We start from the raw sequence: 18888 nt of genomic DNA on the forward strand, positions 1-18888 counted from the left end.
CCTGGTGCTGTGAAGCAACAGTGCTAACCACTGTGCTACAGTGCCACCCAAAAGGAACGATAGTTGGTCTTGGAAAAAAAAATTAACATTTGGAAAAATTGAATGATTGTCTATTTGCTACTTTCTTTAAAATGATAAATTAATTTCCACTTGATATGTAATTTTATTTGAGTTAGCAGGATTAGACTATTCCAGGATTTTTTATATAATCACCTGTTTCACACAGCTGAACTAGTTTCAAACCAATTTTCTATTTTAATTCAGACTAGAGATTTAATTATTGGTTAAGCGTTATTTGTAATCATTTTATGAGCTTTACGTTCATCATCTTCCCTGTGTAACATGGTAGTCTTCAGTTAATCAGCCTAAATAAATCTTTGAACAGTTTGTTCTGCCATATCCAAATATTAACAAGAATAAATGGATGTCTTTTGTAATGTAAGAAGGCTGTTTGTGTATTTCAAAATAATCTGCACTCTTCTGTATATAATCTTTCTTAATACTATTTTTATAGACCACTCGGAGTCAGTTTGACTCATGTGAGTATGAAGTTCGTAGACGTTATCAAGATTTCTTGTGGCTAAAGGACAAACTTGAAGAAGCACATTCTACCTTAATTGTTCCTGTAAGTTTAATAATTTTGGAAAAGTTGTAGATTTGCTTCCACTTAAGTATTTTCAAAATAATTCCACAAGTATCTTTTTTGTTTTGTATTAAAAATCTTGACTGTGTGAGCACAATGTGAAGTGATTATATTGTCATATTTTCTGTCGACGGGGTAGAGAATACACATGAAAAAGTAGACTTCCTCATCTTAGTCCAAAGTGGCTTTCCCCTTATTTTTAAATTGTGTCCCCATTTCTAGGCTCCCCAATCAGGGGAACCATCTTAGCTGCATCTATCCGGTTTGTTCCTTTCAATGAGATCACCTCTCATTCTTTGAAACGCCAGAAAATACAGGCCCAATTTCTCCCAAGGTCTCTTCATAGGACATTACCGTTAACCAGTTAGTTTTCCCGAAGGAAGGATCAAACACATCTCTGGTATCATTATAGTGCCACATCTGATTTAATTCACTCTCAAAAATGCAGACTCGATTTATTATACAAATTCTGTGGAGAGGGCGACCGTAATAGTTTAGTATGTACCCCACTGTTTATCTTTGGAAACAGAAGTTCAATTTGTTACACACACATTACATAAACATTTATCAAAAAATGTCTCGAACTTGTTTGTAAACTTCCCTTTGTATGTTGCAGTTTGCCTGACATGTTTCCCAGCCACCCACAGAATGAACAGGCTTGACCTTCCCTCATCTTGGACAGTGATACAATTGTATTTATCTTTACACTTACATGATTTAGTCCAAATTCATGCCAGCTTTCAGAATGCATGCTCATGTTGACATGTCTTGTGCTACTCTTCTTTCCATGATTATCTGCTCCAGCTAGTCCCAGTCACCCGGTCCCAAGAAGATCGTAACAAAGAGAAAGAGATGGAGTAGAAATAAATGCTCATGGTCAAAAAAAGAAAACACAAGTAGATACAACAAAAGATTAACAAGAAAGAGTAATGGAGATAGGTACAATTTAAAAACTAGAAAATCAATAAATAGACATAGAACACAATGTAGAGTAGCAATGAAATAATACAATTGATGTACTATAAAGATAATGAGAAAAATAGATACAATAAGAGTAGCATATACTTGGACATGTCGCAGAGTTTTTTTTTTCGAATTGGCTCAAGTCTTGAACTGACCTTGTGCCCTGGATGACTTGAAGTTGGCCACTTGAGTCACAACAGTGTTCACGTGGCTGATCAGCTTGATTTGTTCCACAGATCATTAGTATCAGCCTGCCAAATCTAACAAATTTCTGTAACCTTTTGGGAAAAATTCTGAGATTTTTATTATTGTTTCTAGATTCAGTGTCCTAAGTTCAAACAAAGCTCCGTCGTGTCTGTTTAACCATGCTGAGCCTAATCCTGGGGTCTGCATAAGAAGCCTGAGCAGGGCTGCGAGCTCTGATTGTATTGGTTTTGCTGTTTCTGCAGCACAGGGGCTCCGAGGTCAGTTGTCGCACTGTATGTTTGAAATCAGCTAATGCAGCACAAATCAGCAACTGAATCGTTGATTTGTAATGCTCAATAACCTATTATATTATCCATGGATCCTTCAGGGTGTTTACTTGTAGAAATTTATTTGTACAATTTAGTTACTGAACATGTACATTTTAACAGCCAGAACTGGTGTGCTGGTCCTATTTTCTATGTTTTGATGTCTGGCACAGAAATCAACCTTCGATTAAATTCTTGCTCTGCACTCTGATATAAGATGTGTGTTTTTGCATATTTTCTCTGTTCCTGTTTTTATGATATTGAACCCTTTGATACTTGAATATAAGCAGGAATTCTGAAGTGGAAAGCAATCATTTATTGCCAGCTTAGTACACCAATTGTCATCAATGGAAATGCCCGACAGGTTTGTTTATGAAATGTGCATGTCGGTCTGATTGTGTGGAGCATGAGTTTTTTGTTTTTGCTCTGGTAGTTTTACTATTTGTGTCATATGCAATTTTTACTCCTGTGGTTGAAACCCACAGAGGAAATCACAATGAAAGCAAAACATCACAGATGTTATTCCGCAACTAAGATGAATATAACTTTGCGGTCTTCATGTTTTCAAGCAAGCAAAATAACCATTCGAATACTCTTGGAATATTTTGCTTATTTCATGGGCATGACTACTGTAATAAAATATTTGCCATTGTCAGATGTAGTGAGACAGAAATTAACAAATCATCTTGTTTTCTCCCTTTTGCACTCTCCCCATTTACCCCCCCCACCCCCCACCCCGCCAATATAAAAACCCAGTCATAGAGCTTACCGGAGTATGCTTTCATGGGTCAAAATGATCATAGTTCATCTGAGTATATTGTTGATTTTCACCAGCTTTCAAACAATAGAATATACAAAGCTTGAAACTGATTAAATAAACCCATTATTATTTTTTAAAATTTACAACTGCAACTTTTCTTAGTCTTAAACTATTTTGGCCAAAAATAGCAGTCATTCCCATAAATTAAATGCATTTAGAGTGTGTTTTTTATATGGATGCTCTTAAGATTTGCTTTCTCTGTTTTAGTCATTTTATTATGAAATTAAGTGTCAAAATTAAACTGGGGTAGGGCTATAATTCATTGTGGATGAGTACTATAATTATGTGAATGCAACCGTTATTAATTTTCTCTTTTGCTTAGCCGTTGCCAGAGAAATTTGTAATGAGAGGTATGATGGAACGCTTTAATGAAGATTTCGTAGCAACTCGGCGGAAGGCACTACATAAATTTTTAAACAGAATTGCTGACCACCCTACTCTGTCTTTTAATGAGGACCTCAAAATATTTCTAACTGTAGAGGTAAAATCTATTCATTATATATCCATTAAACAAAGAAAACTAAGAAATATGTAATTATGTGCTTTAACATATACTTGCATGTGGGAATCGATTTTAATAGGGAAATTATGATGAATTATTTGTTGCTCATTGATCTATATCATGTGCTTTAAAGGTTTCAAACAATATTGAAATTAGACCTTAGAAGCTACAATTGTTTCAGAATAGCTAATCTGTTTTTGAAACAAGAACAGAAAATGCTGGATATGCTCAGCAGGTCTGGCAGCATCTGTGGAGAGAGAAACAGAGTTAACATTTCAAGTTCATATGACCATTGTACAGAACTGCTTTTGAGTTTTGTTTGGATTGCCTGATGTGCTTGTGTTTCTATGAGTGACCTTTTCTACCCATCAAATGTTCAGTGTCATTGTGTTATAAACATATTCCTAGTTCGGTGAATGTGCAATTTTGCACAGGGGACAAGAGTTATTGGCCTTTCTTACACAAATGTGATATTTAGTGCATCACAGTACATTTGTTTCCCCTTCTCAAGAGGCAGAACAACAACAAAAATTTGTCTCCTGACTCCCTTGGGTGATAAAAGCTAGTTAGACGATCATCCATACATGATTCATATGGTACAGGTCGAGAAGTTGGCTGAGCCTTTGCAGGAACTCAACAAATCAGCAATCACCACATGAACTGTACTCCAGGGGAATAAAAACACCTAACTCTAACCTATTTCCACTCGTATATAACTTTGGACTGAGACCCCTGGTCCTCTCCAACTTATTCACTTGAATCAATCTGCACAAACGTAATCCAGTCCTTTTACTCAGTCAAATCACCCAAGGGACTGGTGCTTTTCTAAAATGTCACGAGCTACTTGGTGACTAAGGTGTTTTAAATGGGAATTAACCTTGTGGCCTTCTTTATTCTTTCCAAAGCATCAGTATCATCCGCGTGAGAAAACAGAAACTAGCCATCATAATCTAACTGAGGCCAATCAATTGCACAGGATAAAACAGTATACTTTATATTACAGTGCATTTTCCTGCAAATAACACCCTATTGCTTCGTAGCAATGGTCTTGAAACTTTGTGACCTGCACGCTGGTACATCTAAATTTCTTTCTCTATTTGCTTTAGTTGTTTTCCCTGAGAGAGTCTAAGATAAACACTGTTTGTCAGTAATTGGCCTAATCGCATCTAGGTCTGCTGTAGAGTTTGAGCATCACCTACAGTCCTGACTTCTCGCATACCGGCTAACGTACAGAACACGTTCCCAACACCCACATCTCGCTCATTACAGAAAATAGTAAATAACAACACTAATCCTGGCGTGACACCATTGGTGACTGGTCTCCAATCAGATCCAAATCCCTCCACAGCTACATTCTACCTCGGGATTTCAGCATAGTGCATTGTCACTAATATCTAAGCTTTCAATCTTGTGCAGCAGCCTTTTTCAAAGCTTTTTGAAAGACTGGGAAGGCATTGTTTACTGGGTTTCTGTATTTACTGTCTTCCAAACTTCTTCAAAAAGCAGAAAATTCGTAAGACAGAGCTTCCTTTTTCTGAAACAAAAGTGTCCCTGATGTATCGCCCTCTGATTAGTCGTATGATGCATTCCTATTCTTGTCTATTACTGATATTAAGATAATGGAATTGGCGTTACCCAAATATCTCTCCTATAAAAATGCGCGCGCCACTGACAAGTCCAGCATTGCTTGGCAATCCCTATTGATACATTATTTTTTTTAAAAATACTACCCAATTATTATTTTTTTTCCAATTAAGGGACAATTTAGCATGGCCAATCCATCTAACCAGCACATCTTTTGGGTTGTGGGGGTGAAACCCACGCAGACATGGAGAGAATGTGCAAACTCCACACGGACAGTGACCCAGGGCCGGGATTCGAACCCAGGTCCTCAGTGCCGTAGTCCCAGTGCTAACCACTGCGCCACCGTACTGCCCCATATTGATACATTATTGAGGAAAGATATTAGCACGGATGATGTGAAATCTGCCAGGGTCAAATTTTTTTTAAAAAATTATTTTTATTAAAGGTTTTCATAAAATATCAATAACAAAATGAAAACTAAACCCAACAGGGTTAAGTACAAAACACAGTCCAGAAAAACAACCCTCCATACCCCCCTCCCCGCCCCCTGTACATAAAATAATAAATTAACATTAACACCCCGACTTAAGTATATACACCCCCCTCAGACCCTCCAGTGTAAATAACAAAACAACAAAAAAAAAAGTGAACCCCCCCCCCCCCCCCCCCCCCGAGTTGCTGCTGCCATTGACCAATGTCTAGCGCTCTGCCAGGAAGTCTAAGAACGGTTGCCACCGCCGAAAGAACCCTTGTACCGACCCTCTCAAGGCGAATTTCACCCTCTCCAACGTAATAAACCCCGCCATATCGTTGATCCAGGATTCCACGCTTGGGGGCCTCGCATCCTTCCACTGAAGAAGAATCCTTTGCCGGGCTACCAGGGACGCAAAGGCCAGAATTCTGGCTTCTTTCGCCTCCTGCACTCCCGGCTTCTCTGCCACCCCAAATATTGCGAGCCCCCAGCCCGGCTTGACCCTGGAACCTACCACCCTCGACACGGTCCTCGCTACGCCCTTCCAAAATTCCTCCAGCGCTGGGCAAGCCCAGAACATATGGGTGTGATTTGCTGGGCTCCCTGAGCACCTAACACACCTGTCCTCATCCCCAAAAAACCAACTCATCCTTGTCCCGGTCATGTGTGCCCTGTGCAGCACCTTAAACTGTATGAGGCTGAGCCTCGCGCACGATGAGGAAGAGTTCACTCTCCCCAGGGCATCGCCCACGTCCCTTCCTCAATTTCCTCTCCCAACTCCTCCTCCCACTTTACCTTCACCACCGAGGTCTCCTCCTCCTTCTCCTGCATCAACTGGTAAGTTTCCGAGATCTTCCCCACTCCCACCCACCCCCCTGAGATCACCCTGTCCTGTACTGTGTGTGGCCGTAGCCGCGGGAATTCCACCACCTGCTGTCTGGCAAACGCCCTTACCTGTAAGTACCTGAAGGTGTTCCCTGGGGGCGGGGGAGCCCGTACTTCTCCTCCAGCTCACCCAGGCTCGCGAACTTCCCGTCCACAAACAGGTACCCCAACTTTCGTATCCCTGCCCTGTGCCACCCCGCAAACCCTCCACCTGTTCTTTCTGGGGCGAACTGGTGGTTCCCCCATAATGGGGTCCCCACTGAGGCCCCCACTTCCCCCCCCCCCCCCCCCCCGTGCCGCCTCCACTGCCCCCAAATTTTGAGGGCAGCCACCACCACCGGGCTCGTGGTATACCTCCTTGGAGGGAGCGGCAGCGGCGCCGAAGACAGCGCCCCCAGACTCGTACCCACACAAGACGCCATCTCCAGCCTCTTCCATGCAGCCCCCTCCCCCTCCATCACCCACTTGCGCACCATCATTGCATTGGCGGCCCAGTAGTATCCACAAAGGTTGGGTGCCCCCCCTATCTCTACTCCGCTCCAGGAACACCCTTCTCACCCTCGGAGTCCCTCGTGCCCACACAAACCCCATTATACGCCTGTTAACCTGCCTGAAAAAAGCCTTCGGGATAAACACGGGGAGGCACTGGAACAGGAACAAAAACCTTGGGAGCACAGTCATTTTAATTGACTGCACCCTACCCGCCAAGGACAGCGGCAACAAGTCCCACCTCTTGAACTCCTCCTCCATTTGCTCCACCAGCCTTGTAAAATTAAGCCTATGCAGGGCCCCCCATCGCCTGGCCACCTGGATTCCCAGATACCGGAAGCTCCTCTCCGCCATTTTTAGTGGGAGCTCGCCAATCCCCCTCTTCTGGTCCCCTGGATGAACTACGAACAGCTCGCTCTTCCCCATGTTGAGCTTGTACCCCGAAAAGTCCCCGAATTCCATAAGAATCCTCATTACCTCTGGCATTCCTCCCACCGGGTCCGCCACATACAGCAGCACGTCGTCCGCATAAAGTGACACCCTATGCTCCTCCCCACCACGCACCAACCCCCTCCAGTTCCTTGACTCCCTCAGTGCCATAGCCAGGGGTTCAATCGCCAGTGCGAAGAGCAGGGGAGATAAGGGACACCCCTGTCTCGTCCCTCGGTGCAACCAAAAGTGCTCTGACCTCCTCCTGTTTGTGGCCACACTCGCCATCGGGAGCTCATACAACAGCCTAACCCACCTGACAAACCCCTCCCCCAACCCGAACCTTTTCAGCACCTCCCAAAGGTACCTCCACTCTACCCTATCGAAGGCTTTCCCAGCGTCCATCGCCACCACTATCTCCGCCTCCCCCACCCTCGCCGGCATCATGATAATGTTCAAAAGCCTCTGCACATTCGCGTTCAACTGCCTCCCCTTCACAAACCCCGTCTGGTCTTCATGGATGATCTGCGGCACACAATCCTCAATCCTCATGGCTAAGACCTTCGCCAGCACCTTGGCATCTACATTTAGCAAGGAAATTGGTCTGTAAGACCCACACTGCAGGGGATCCTTGTCCCGCTTCAGTATCAAGGAGATCAGTGCCCGGGGCATCGTCGGGGGCAAAGCCCCCCCCCTCCCTTGCCTCATTGAAGGTCCTAACTAACAGCGGGCCCAACAGGTCCATATATTTTTTATAGAATTCGACCGGGAAACCGTCCGGCCCTGGTGCCTTCCCCTCCTGCATGCTTCCTATCCCTTTGATCAGCCCCTCCAGCCCAATCGGGGCCCCCAATCCCGCCACCAGTCCCTCTTCCACCTTTGGAAACCTCAGTTGGTCCAGGAAGCGGCCCATCCCTCCCTCCCTCCCGTGGGGGCTCGGATCGGTACAATTCCTCATAGAAGTCACTGAAGACCCCATTGATGCCAGCTCCACTCCGCACCACACTCCCTCCCCTGTCCTTAACTCTCCCGATCTCCCTAGCTGCGTCCCGCTTCCGAAGCTGATGCGCCAGCATCCGGCTTGCCTTCTCCCCATACTTGTAAATCGCCCCCTGGGCCTTCCTCCACTGCACCTCCGTCTTCCTGGTGGTCACCAGATCGAATTCGGCCTGGAGGCTACGCCTCTTCCTCAACAATCCTTCCTCGGGCTCCTCCGCATACCTGCTGTCTCCCCTCACTATCTCCCCCACCAGCCTCTCCCTCTCCCCCCGCTCCCTCCGCTCCTTGTGGGCCCTAATGGAGATCAGCTCTCCCCTCACCACTGCCTTCAGTGCCTCCCATACCATCTCCACTCGGACCTCCCCGTTGTCGTTGGTCTCCAGGTACCTCTCTATACTTCCTCGGACCCGCTCGCTCACCTCCTCGTCCACCAACAGCCCCACCTCCAAGCGCCACAGCGGGCGCTGGTCCCTCTCCCCCCCCATCTCCAAGTCCACCCAATGCGGGGCATGGTCCGAAATGGCTATTGCCGAATACTCAGTATCCTCCACTCTCGCTATCAACGCCCTACTCAAGATGAAAAAGTCGATTCGGGAATAAGCCTTATGGACATGTGAGAAGAATGAAAATTCCATAGCCCCCGGTCTTGCAAATCTCCATGGGTCCACCCCTCCCATCTGGTCCATAAACCCCCTCAGCACTCTAGCCGCCACCGGCATCCTACCCGTCCTAGACCTGGAGCGATCCAGTGCCGGATCCAGGGGGCCAGCACGGCACTGGAGCAACACACGCCGCTCCAGCTGCCGATGCCGGCGTCACATGGGCGCCGCGGGTCTGCGCATGCACAGTGGGACCGGTGCCAATGCGCGCATGCACATGCGCAGGGCTACAGGGGCCGTCGCGGAACAAAAGAGGCCCCCAGCCCGAGAGGCCGGCCCGCCGATTGGTAGGCCCCGATCGCGGGCCAGGCCACAGCGGAGACACCCCCCACCCCCACCCCGGGGTCGGACACCCCTGCCCTCCCACCAGGCCGCCCCCAGATACATGCTCGCAGAGAACCCGCCGGGTAAGACCACACGTGGATGCCGCCGGCGGGACTCGGATTTTTTTGTACGGCCGCTCGGCCCATCCCGGGCGGAGAATTGCCTATGTGACCAACGCCTCGCCCCTGGCGCCGATTCTCCACTCTCCGGAGAATCGGTGGACCGGCGTCGGGGCGGCTTCGCGTCGACCCACCAATTCTCCAGCCCAGCCTGGGCTGAGAGAATCCCGTCCCAGGTTTCTGAACTTCAGTAAAGGTAACTGTGATGGTATGAGGCATGGGTTGTCTATGACGGACTGGGAAACATTCCTGAAAGGAAGGACAGTGAGCATGCAATGGCAGACATTCAAGAACAAATAGGTGAACTCGAAAAGTTGTTTATTTCTATTTGGTGCAAGAAAAGAAAGGGAACTGTGGCCAAAACATGGCTTACAAGGGAAATTAGAGACAGTATTAGATTCAAAGAAGAAGCATACAAATTAGCAAGAAAAAGCAATAGACCTGACAATTTAAAATTCAGCAAAGGCATTGATTAATAAGGGGAAAATACAATATGAAAGTAAGCTAGCGGGGAACATAACATCTGACTGTAAAGGTTTCCATAGGTACGTAAAGAGAAAAGGATTGATTAAAAAGTAATGTAGGCACTAATGGACAGGCTTTATTGGGAGTGTCGTGGGGGGCAGTAACTCGGAAGAACATTCCCAGTCTCTGGCCACTCTTATAGCCACAGTATTTATATAACTGGTCAAAGTTTTTTTTAAACAAAAGTTTCTACAAATATATAAAATGAAACGAGTGGCTAAGGTAAACATTGGTCCTTTAGAGGATGAAAAGGGGGACTTAATAATGGGAAATATGGAAATGGCCGAGGCATTGAAAGGGTAGGTGTCAGTTTTCATAGTGGAAGACACAAACAACATGCCAATAATTGATGGCAAGAAGGCTATGGCAGATGAGGATCTAAAAATGATCATTATCATTAAGGAAGTAGTATTGGGCAAGCTAATGGGCCTAAAGGTAGACAAGTTTCCTGGCCCTGATGGAATACATCCTGAAGTGATCTCTGTACATGTTAAAACATGATTAGTTAATGTGCAGTCAGTACAGTCAAATTATCACTCGATGGCAACATTAACAGGAACTATATAAGGAGTTTCCCACTCTTCGTGTTAGTGTGTGTGCATTGCAGCTCGAGGATAGACATGACCAGCTCAGAATGTAGTGTATTATATTAATTGTTAATTTAATCTAATCTTAGTTAATTCTATTACTAGTCAAAGTATTAAAGTAAAAGAACTCACAAGTATATTATTTTGTTACTCAATAAATAATTTGTCATCAACTGGAAGACTTTGACTGTTTATCATCAAGTTAAATACAACTCGGCAAGGCAAATGAGTAATATATACATTACATCTCTGTAATATAACACATCCCAGGATACTAAAAGAAATGGCGGGGGAAATAGGAAATGCGCTCGTGGTAATTTTCCAAAATTCGCTGGACTTTGGGGCCGTTCCGTCACATTGAAAAACAGCAAATGTGACGGCACTTTAAAAAAGGAGGTAGACAAAAGGCGGGTAACTATACGCCGGTTGGCTTAACTTCTGAAGTGGGAAAAATGTTTGAATCTATCGTTAGGAAGAAATAGTGCAACATCTGGATAGAAACTGTCCCATTGGGCAGATGCAGCATGAGTTCATGAAAGGCTGGTCATGTTTAACTAATTTATTGGAACTCTTTGAGGACATTACGAGTGCTGTGAACAACGGGATACTGTGGATGTGATGTATCTGGATTTCCAGAAGGCATTCGACAAGGTGCTGCACAAAAGCCTGATGCACACCAATGTATTAGCATGGTAGAGGATTGGTTAACTAGCAGAAAACAAAGAGTGGGGATAAATGGGTGTTTTGCTGGTTGGTGACCAGTGACTAGTGGTGTGCCTCAGGGATCAGTTTTGGGACTGCAATTGTTTACAATTTACTTAGATCATCTGGAGTTGGGGACCAAGTGTAAAGTGTCAAAAGTTTGCAGATGACACTAAGATGAGTGGTAGAATAAAATGTGCAAAGGGCACAAAGTCTGCAGAGGGATATAGATAGTTTAAGTGAGTTGGCAAGGGACTGACAGATGGAGTTCAATGTTGGTAAATTGCAGCATGCTGCTGTGCAGAGGGACCTGGGTGTCCTTGTGTATGAATCGCAAAAAGTTGGTTTGCAGGTGGAGCAGGTAATTAAGGAGACAAATGGAATTTTGTCCTTCATTTCTAAAGGGATGGAGTTTTCAAACAGGGAGGTTATGCTGCAGCTGTATAGGGGCTGGTGAGGCCATACCTGGAGTACTGTGTACAGTTTTGGTCTCCTTACTTAAGAAAGGATGTACTGGCACTGGAGGGTGTGCAGTGGAGATTCACTGGGTTGATTCCAGAGTTGAGAGGATTGGCTTGTGAAGAGAGACTGAGTAGACTGGGACTATACTGGAATTTAGAAGAATGAGGGGGGATCTGTTAGAAATATATAAAATTATGAAGGGAATAATTGAGATAGAAGCAGGGAGGTTGTTCCCACTGGCGGGTGAAACTGGAACTAGGGGCATTGCCTCCAAATAAGGGGGAGCAGCTTTAGGACTGAGTTGAGGAGGAACCTCTTCACCCAAAGGGTTGTAAATCTGTGGACTTTCCAACCCAGTGAAGAAGTTGAGGCTACCTCGTTGAATGTTTTTAAAGCAAAGATAGATTTTTGAACAGTAAAGGAATTAAAGGTTATGGTGAGCGGGCGGGTAAGTGGCACTGAGTCCACAAAAAGATCAGCCATGATCTTATTGAATGACGGAGTAGGCTCGAGGGGTCAGATGGCCCACTCCTACTCCTAGTTCTTATGTTCTAAGGTGAGGGATTTGGCAAAAATAATACCCTTGAGTGTCAAGGGCAAATTATCTGATTCTTTTTTAGAGATGGTAATTGCCTGGTACTTGTATGGTGTGAATGTCACTTGCCACTTCAGGTCAAGCCTACATGTTGTCCAGGTCTTGCTTTTTATGGGCATGGACTGCTTTAGTACCTGAGAGGTCACACATAGTGGTCAACAATCATCATCAATTACCCCCATTTTTGACCTCATGGTGGGGGGAAGGTCATTGATGAAGCAGCTGAAAATGGTTGGGCACAAAGCACTATCCTGAGAAACTCTTACAGCGATGTCCTGAGATTGAAAGGATTGGCCTCCAACAGCCACAACTCTGTCTTTGTGTATGTTATGACTGCAACCAGTGAAGAGTTTCCTCCTTGACCTCTCACTGATTAAAATTTTACTAGGGCTCCTTGATGCCACACTCGGTCAAGTGCTTGACGTCAAGGACAGTCACTCTCACCCATCTCTGTAGTTCGGCTCTTTTGTCTTGAGTTTGGACCAAAGCTGCAATGTGTTCTGGAGATGAGTATAATTCAACAAAATAGGAACATGCGATTCCATCCCGCAGCTGTGACATTGCATATTGGTTGTTCACCTAATTATAATATTTCTGCACCAATAGTGATAAATACAGAATTGAATCAACTAAAATGTAGCCCAAGTTCCTTGTAAAATTGTGCCAAGATGCAGTAACCCCATCTGAGAAAAAAGGAGGAAAAAGAAGGGGAAATTGAATTTATTTTGAAATTTGTGCTCATTAATGTGATGGGACAATTGCTCCCACCACCACTGGTTTGTTACCCTTACAGATATTTATGAAAGCTATGTGGAAGCTCACATTGTTCTTAAATTCAGTGCTCCCGAGACACGGGGGGCTGGATTCTCCGTTTTGCCAGCGCCCGGGGGTTTCCTGACGGCGTGGGGCTGCCCCTCAATGGGAAACCCCATTGACCGGCCGGCGTAACAGAATCCCGCCAGTGGGTCGGGCAGAAATGGGGCGCGGCGGAACGGAGAATCCAGCCCCGTATCTTTTGCATTCCTGTTTTGTTTGAATAAGATTTTACAGCATTGGGGCTCTAATCTAGAAGAGCTGTACACTTAGCAAATCTCAATCACAATATCTTCCTCTCTGCTTTTAAGTTTCTCTTTTTTAAAATATTTATTTGATTCCCCTTTTTAAAAGCTATTAAGAATTCTACTTCCACCACTATGTCTGGAACATTACACGTACCTAATAGTCCTCTAAATACATATATTGTCTTTTTAGTGATGCTCATCAATTTATGCTTTTTAGTTGCTCACCTAACAGCCAATGGAATTAGTTTTTTTTTCTATTTTATTGCAGTAAAATCTAATTGTTAAAACCTGTCAGATCGCCCATGATCCAGCTTTTTATATTACAAATAGCCCCAGTATTGCTAGCCTCTTGTAATTCTACCTCTCATCCCTAATTCTGTTGTAGGATATTTCTTCTGTGTGCTCTCCATAATCTTTAAATATCTTTCCCAAAGTAAGATGCCCAAAACTGGGTCTAAAACAAGGGGTCGCAGTTTCAGGGTGTAGGAGAGGCCATTCAGGAGTGAAATGAGGAAAAACCTCTTCACTCAGGGTGTGGTGAACCTATGGAGCTCTCTACCACAGAACCTATGGAGCTCTCTATCAAATCATTGAATATATTTAAGAAGAAAATAGATTTCTAGTCTCTAAAGGTGCCGATGGGTTTGGGGAGATTGCAGAAGTAAGGTGTTGAGATAGAGGATCGCCCATGATCTTGAATGGCAGAGCAGTCTCGAAGGGCCGAATGGCCTACATCTCCGATTTTCTATGAAATCTGGAATTCTCCCCAGAAAGCTGTTGAGGCTAGGTAAATTGACAATTTACAACTACGATTAGTAGGTTTTCATTAGGTCAAAGGATTTAAGGAACTAAGGCAGATAGATGAAAATATAGATTAGCCATAATCTAATTGAATGACTTGCTACTAATGTATCTGTTCCCATTTTATCCATTGCATGCCGACTTTGTAATTTATTTCTCTTTTTTTTGATATGCAGTATAATTATTTTCCTTTTGGGTTATTCACTTTTATCTTTTTAAAACGTTAATGCAGGATTTGGCATCTCACAAGAAACTTGGTCCAGGATTCATCAGTAAAATGGGAGAAACAGTCAGGGCTGTTGCTAGCACAGTTAGGAGTGTTAAGAATCGACCCAACGAATTCACAACCATGAGTGACTATGTGGACATTTTCCGTCAGAAAATGGGAACATTGGATAAAATCAGCCAAAGGATTTTAAGGGAACTGAAAGGTCAGTATTGCAAATTAGTCTTTTACTAAAATAATAATCATAAAAATGTATTTGCTAACGCTTTCTCCCTTGATTTTTAATATGAAATGTCTACTTATAACTTGTGTACATAATGCCAGCAACAAATTTGTATTTGTGTTGCATTGAATTTGTGCATGATTAATTTGACCTTGATCAGGCCCACTGCAAATAGTTCTGTGATGTCGTGAATCAGCCTTGCTGCATGCATGCGTTGGACCTTGTCAATTTCAGTAGTCACTGTAAGCAGCAGTGTTGGGAACAATTCCATCCTTTTATGTGACTAGTTGGCTGTATTCAGGTGAGACAATGTAGTTGCATTGTTTGTGTGTTACATTATTTGATGTATCAGTTTAGCGTTAACGTTCACATAAAATTGACAAAAGCTTTTTTTATTAAGTTAAATGTGGCGTATTGGATCCTGGGTTAGTAAAACTGATAATTACTTTCAGAGAGGAGAGTGAAGTATACATAAAGCTCAGCTACATGAACATATTTGCTGCCCAGATGTTTGTTGAAATGAAGGCAGTATATGCAGAAGACTTAAAAGTCCCTTTCTTTTTCAAAGCCTAATTTGCACCGTGTATCCTATAGAACATAGAACATAGAACAATACAGCGCAGTACAGGCCCTTCGGCCCACGATGTTGCACCGAAACAAAAGCCATCTAACCTACACTATGCCATTATCATCCATATGTTTATCCAATAAACTTTTAAATGCCCTCAATGTTGGCGAGTTCACTACTGTAGCAGGTAGGGCATTCCACGGCCTCACTACTCTTTGCGTAAAGAACCTACCTCTGACCTCTGTCCTATATCTATTACCCCTCAGTTTAAAGTTATGTCCCCTCGTGCCAGCCATATCCATCCGCGGGAGAAGGCTCTCACTGTCCACCCTATCCAACCCCCTGATCATTTTGTATGCCTCTATTAAGTCTCCTCTTAACCTTCTTCTCTCCAACGAAAACAACCTCAAGTCCGTCAGCCTTTCCTCATAAGATTTTCCCTCCATACCAGGCAACATCCTGGTAAATCTCCTCTGCACCCGCTCCAAAGCCTCCACGTCCTTCCTATAATGCGGTGACCAGAACTGTACGCAATACTCCAAATGCGGCCGGACCAGAGTTCTGTACAGCTGCAACATGACCTCCCGACTCCGGAACTCAATCCCTCTACCAATAAAGGCCAACACTCCATAGGCCTTCTTCACAACCCTATCAACCTGGGTGGCAACTTTCAGGGATCTATGTACATGGACACCTAGATCCCTCTGCTCAGCCACACTTTCAAGAACTTTACCATTAGCCAAATATTCCGCATTCCTGTTATTCCTTCCAAAGTGAATCACCTCACACTTCTCTACATTAAACTCCATTTGCCACCTCTCAGCCCAGCTCTGCAGCTTATCTATATCCCTCTGTAACCTGCTACATCCTTCCACACTATCGACAACACCACCGACTTTAGTATCATCTGCAAATTTACTCACCCACCCTTCTGTGCCTTCCTCTAGGTCATTGATAAAAATGACAAACAGCAACGGCCCCAGAACAGATCCTTGTGGTACTCCACTTGTGACTGTACTCCATTCTGAACATTTCCCATCAACCACCACCCTCTGTCTTCTTTCAGCTAGCCAATTTCTGATCCACATCTCTAAATCACCCTTAATCCCCAGCCTCCGTATTTTTTGCAATAGCCTACCGTGGGGAACCTTATCAAACGCTTTGCTGAAATCCATATACACCACATCAACTGCTCTACCCTCGTCTACCTGTTCAGTCACCTTCTCAAAGAACTCAATAAGGTTTGTGAGGCATGACCTACCCTTCACAAAGCCATGCTGACTATCCCTGATCATATCATTCCTATCTAGATGATTATAAATCTTGTCCCTTATAATCCCCTCCAAGACTTTACCCACTACAGACGTGAGGCTCACCGGTCTATAGTTGCCGGGGTTGTCTCTGCTCCCCTTTTTGAACAAAGGGACCACATTTGCTGTCCTCCAGTCCTCTGGCACTATTCCTGTAGCCAATGATGACATAAAAATCAAAGCCAAAGGTCCAGCAATCTCTTCCCTGGCCTCCCATAGAATCCTAGGATAAATCCCATCAGGTCCCGGGGACTTATCTATTTTCAGCCTGTCCAGAATTGCCAACACCTCTTCCCTACGTACCTCAATGCCATCTATTCTATTAGCCTGGGGCTCAGCATTCTCCTCCACAACATTATCTTTTTCCTGAGTGAATACTGACGAAAAATATTCATTTAGTATCTCGCCTATCTCTTCAGACTCCACACACAATTTCCCATCCCTGTCCTTGACTGGTCCTACTCTTTCCCTAGTCATTCGCTTATTCCTGACATACCTATAGAAAGCTTTTGGGTTTTCCTTGATCCTTCCTGCCAAATACTTCTCATGTCCCCTCCTTGCTCGTCTTAGCTCTCTCTTTAGATCCTTCCTCGCTACCTTGTAACTATCCATCGCCCCAACCGAAACTTCACACTTCATCTTCACATAGGCCTCCTTCTTCCTCTTAACAAGAGATTCCACTTCCCTGGTAAACCACGGTTCCCTCGCTCGACGCCTTCCTCCCTGTCTGACCGGTACATACTTATCAAGAACACGCAGTAGCTGATCCTTGAACAAGCCCCACTTATCCAGTGTGCCCAACACTTGCAGCCTACTTCTCCACCTTATCCCCCCCAAGTCACGTCTAATGGCATCATAATTGCCCTTCCCCCAGCTATAACTCTTGCCCTGCGGTGTATACTTATCCCTTTCCATCATTAACGTAAACGTCACCGAATTGTGGTCACTGTCCCCAAAGTGCTCTCCTACCTCCAAATCCAACACCTGGCCTGGTTCATTACCCAAAACCAAATCCAACGTGGCCTCGCCTCTTGTTGGCCTGTCAACATATTGTTTCAGGAAACCCTCCTGCACACACTGTACAAAAAACGACCCATCTATTGTACTCGAACTATATCTTTTCCAGTCAATATTTGGAAAGTTAAAGTCTCCCATAATAACTACCCTGTTACTTTCGCTCATATCCAGAATCATCTTCGCCATCCTTTCCTCTACATCCCTAGAACTATTAGGAGGCCTATAAAAAACTCCCAACAGGGTGACCTCTCCTTTCCTGTTTCTAACTTCAGCCAATACTACCTCGGAAGAAGAGTCCCCATCTAGCATCCTCTCCGCCACCGTAATACTGCTCTTGACTAGCAGCGCCACACCTCCCCCTCTTTTGCCTCCTTCTCTGAGCTTACTAAAACACCTAAACCCCGGAACCTGCAACATCCATTCCTGTCCCTGCTCTATCCATGTCTCCGAAATGGCCACAACATCGAAGTCCCAGGTACCAACCCACGCTGCCAGTTCCCCTACCTTGTTTCGTATACTCCTGGCATTGAAGTAGACACACTTCAAACCACCTACCTGAACGCTGGCCCCCTCCTGCGACGTCAAATCTGTGCTCCTGACCTCTATACTCTCATTCTCCCTTACCCTAAAACTACAATCCAGGTTCCCATGCCCCTGCTGCATTAGTTTAAACCCCCCCAAAGAGCACTAACAAATCTCCCCCCCAGGATATTTGTGCCCCTCAGGTTCAGATGTAGACCATCCTGTCTGTAGAGGTCCCACCTTCCCCAGAAAGAGCCCCAGTTATCCAAAAATCTGAAACCCTCCCGCCTGCACCATCCCTGTAGCCACGTGTTTAAATGCTCTCTCTCCCTATTCCTCATCTCACTATCACGTGGCACGGGCAACAACCCAGAGATAACAACTCTGTTTGTTCTAGTTCTGAGCTTCCATCCTAGCTCCCTGAAAGCCTGCCTGACATCCTTGTCCCCTTTCCTACCTATGTCGTTGGTGCCAATGTGGACCACGACTTGGGGCTGCTCCCCCTCCCCCCTAAGGACCCGGAAAACACGATCCGAGACATCACGTACCCTTGCACCTGGGAGGCAACATACCAAACGTGAGTCTCTCACGCTCCCACAAAATCTCCTATCTGTGCCCCTGACTATAGAGTCCCCAATTACTAATGCTCTGCTCCTCTCCCCCCTTCCCTTCTGAGCAACAGGGACAGACTCCGTGCCAGAGGCCCGTACCCCATGGCTTACCCCTGGTAAGTCGTCCCCCCCACAAGTATCCAAAGCGGTATACTTGTTTCTCAGGGGAACGACCGCAGGGGATCCCTGCACTGACTGTTTTTTCCCAGTCCCTCTTACAGTTACCCACCTATCTCCAATCTTTGGTGTAACTAATTCCCTGAAGCTGCTATCTATGA

The 18888-nt window shown here is 44.9% G+C and overlaps 1 protein-coding gene across 1 annotated transcript in view; it reads left to right on the forward strand.

The window, feature by feature from the left end:
* snx7 (sorting nexin 7) overlaps positions 1–18888 on the forward strand; it is a 106760-nt gene that overhangs the window by 52832 nt on the left and 35040 nt on the right. The window contains exons 3-5 of the mRNA XM_072510571.1: positions 515–625; positions 3261–3419; positions 14366–14564. Of these exons, the coding sequence (XP_072366672.1) occupies positions 515–625; positions 3261–3419; positions 14366–14564 (469 nt within the window). The remainder of the gene's footprint in view (positions 1–514; positions 626–3260; positions 3420–14365; positions 14565–18888) is intronic.

Source organism: Scyliorhinus torazame, chromosome 7 (genome assembly GCF_047496885.1).
Source record: "Scyliorhinus torazame isolate Kashiwa2021f chromosome 7, sScyTor2.1, whole genome shotgun sequence".
Lineage (NCBI taxonomy): Eukaryota > Metazoa > Chordata > Chondrichthyes > Carcharhiniformes > Scyliorhinidae > Scyliorhinus > Scyliorhinus torazame.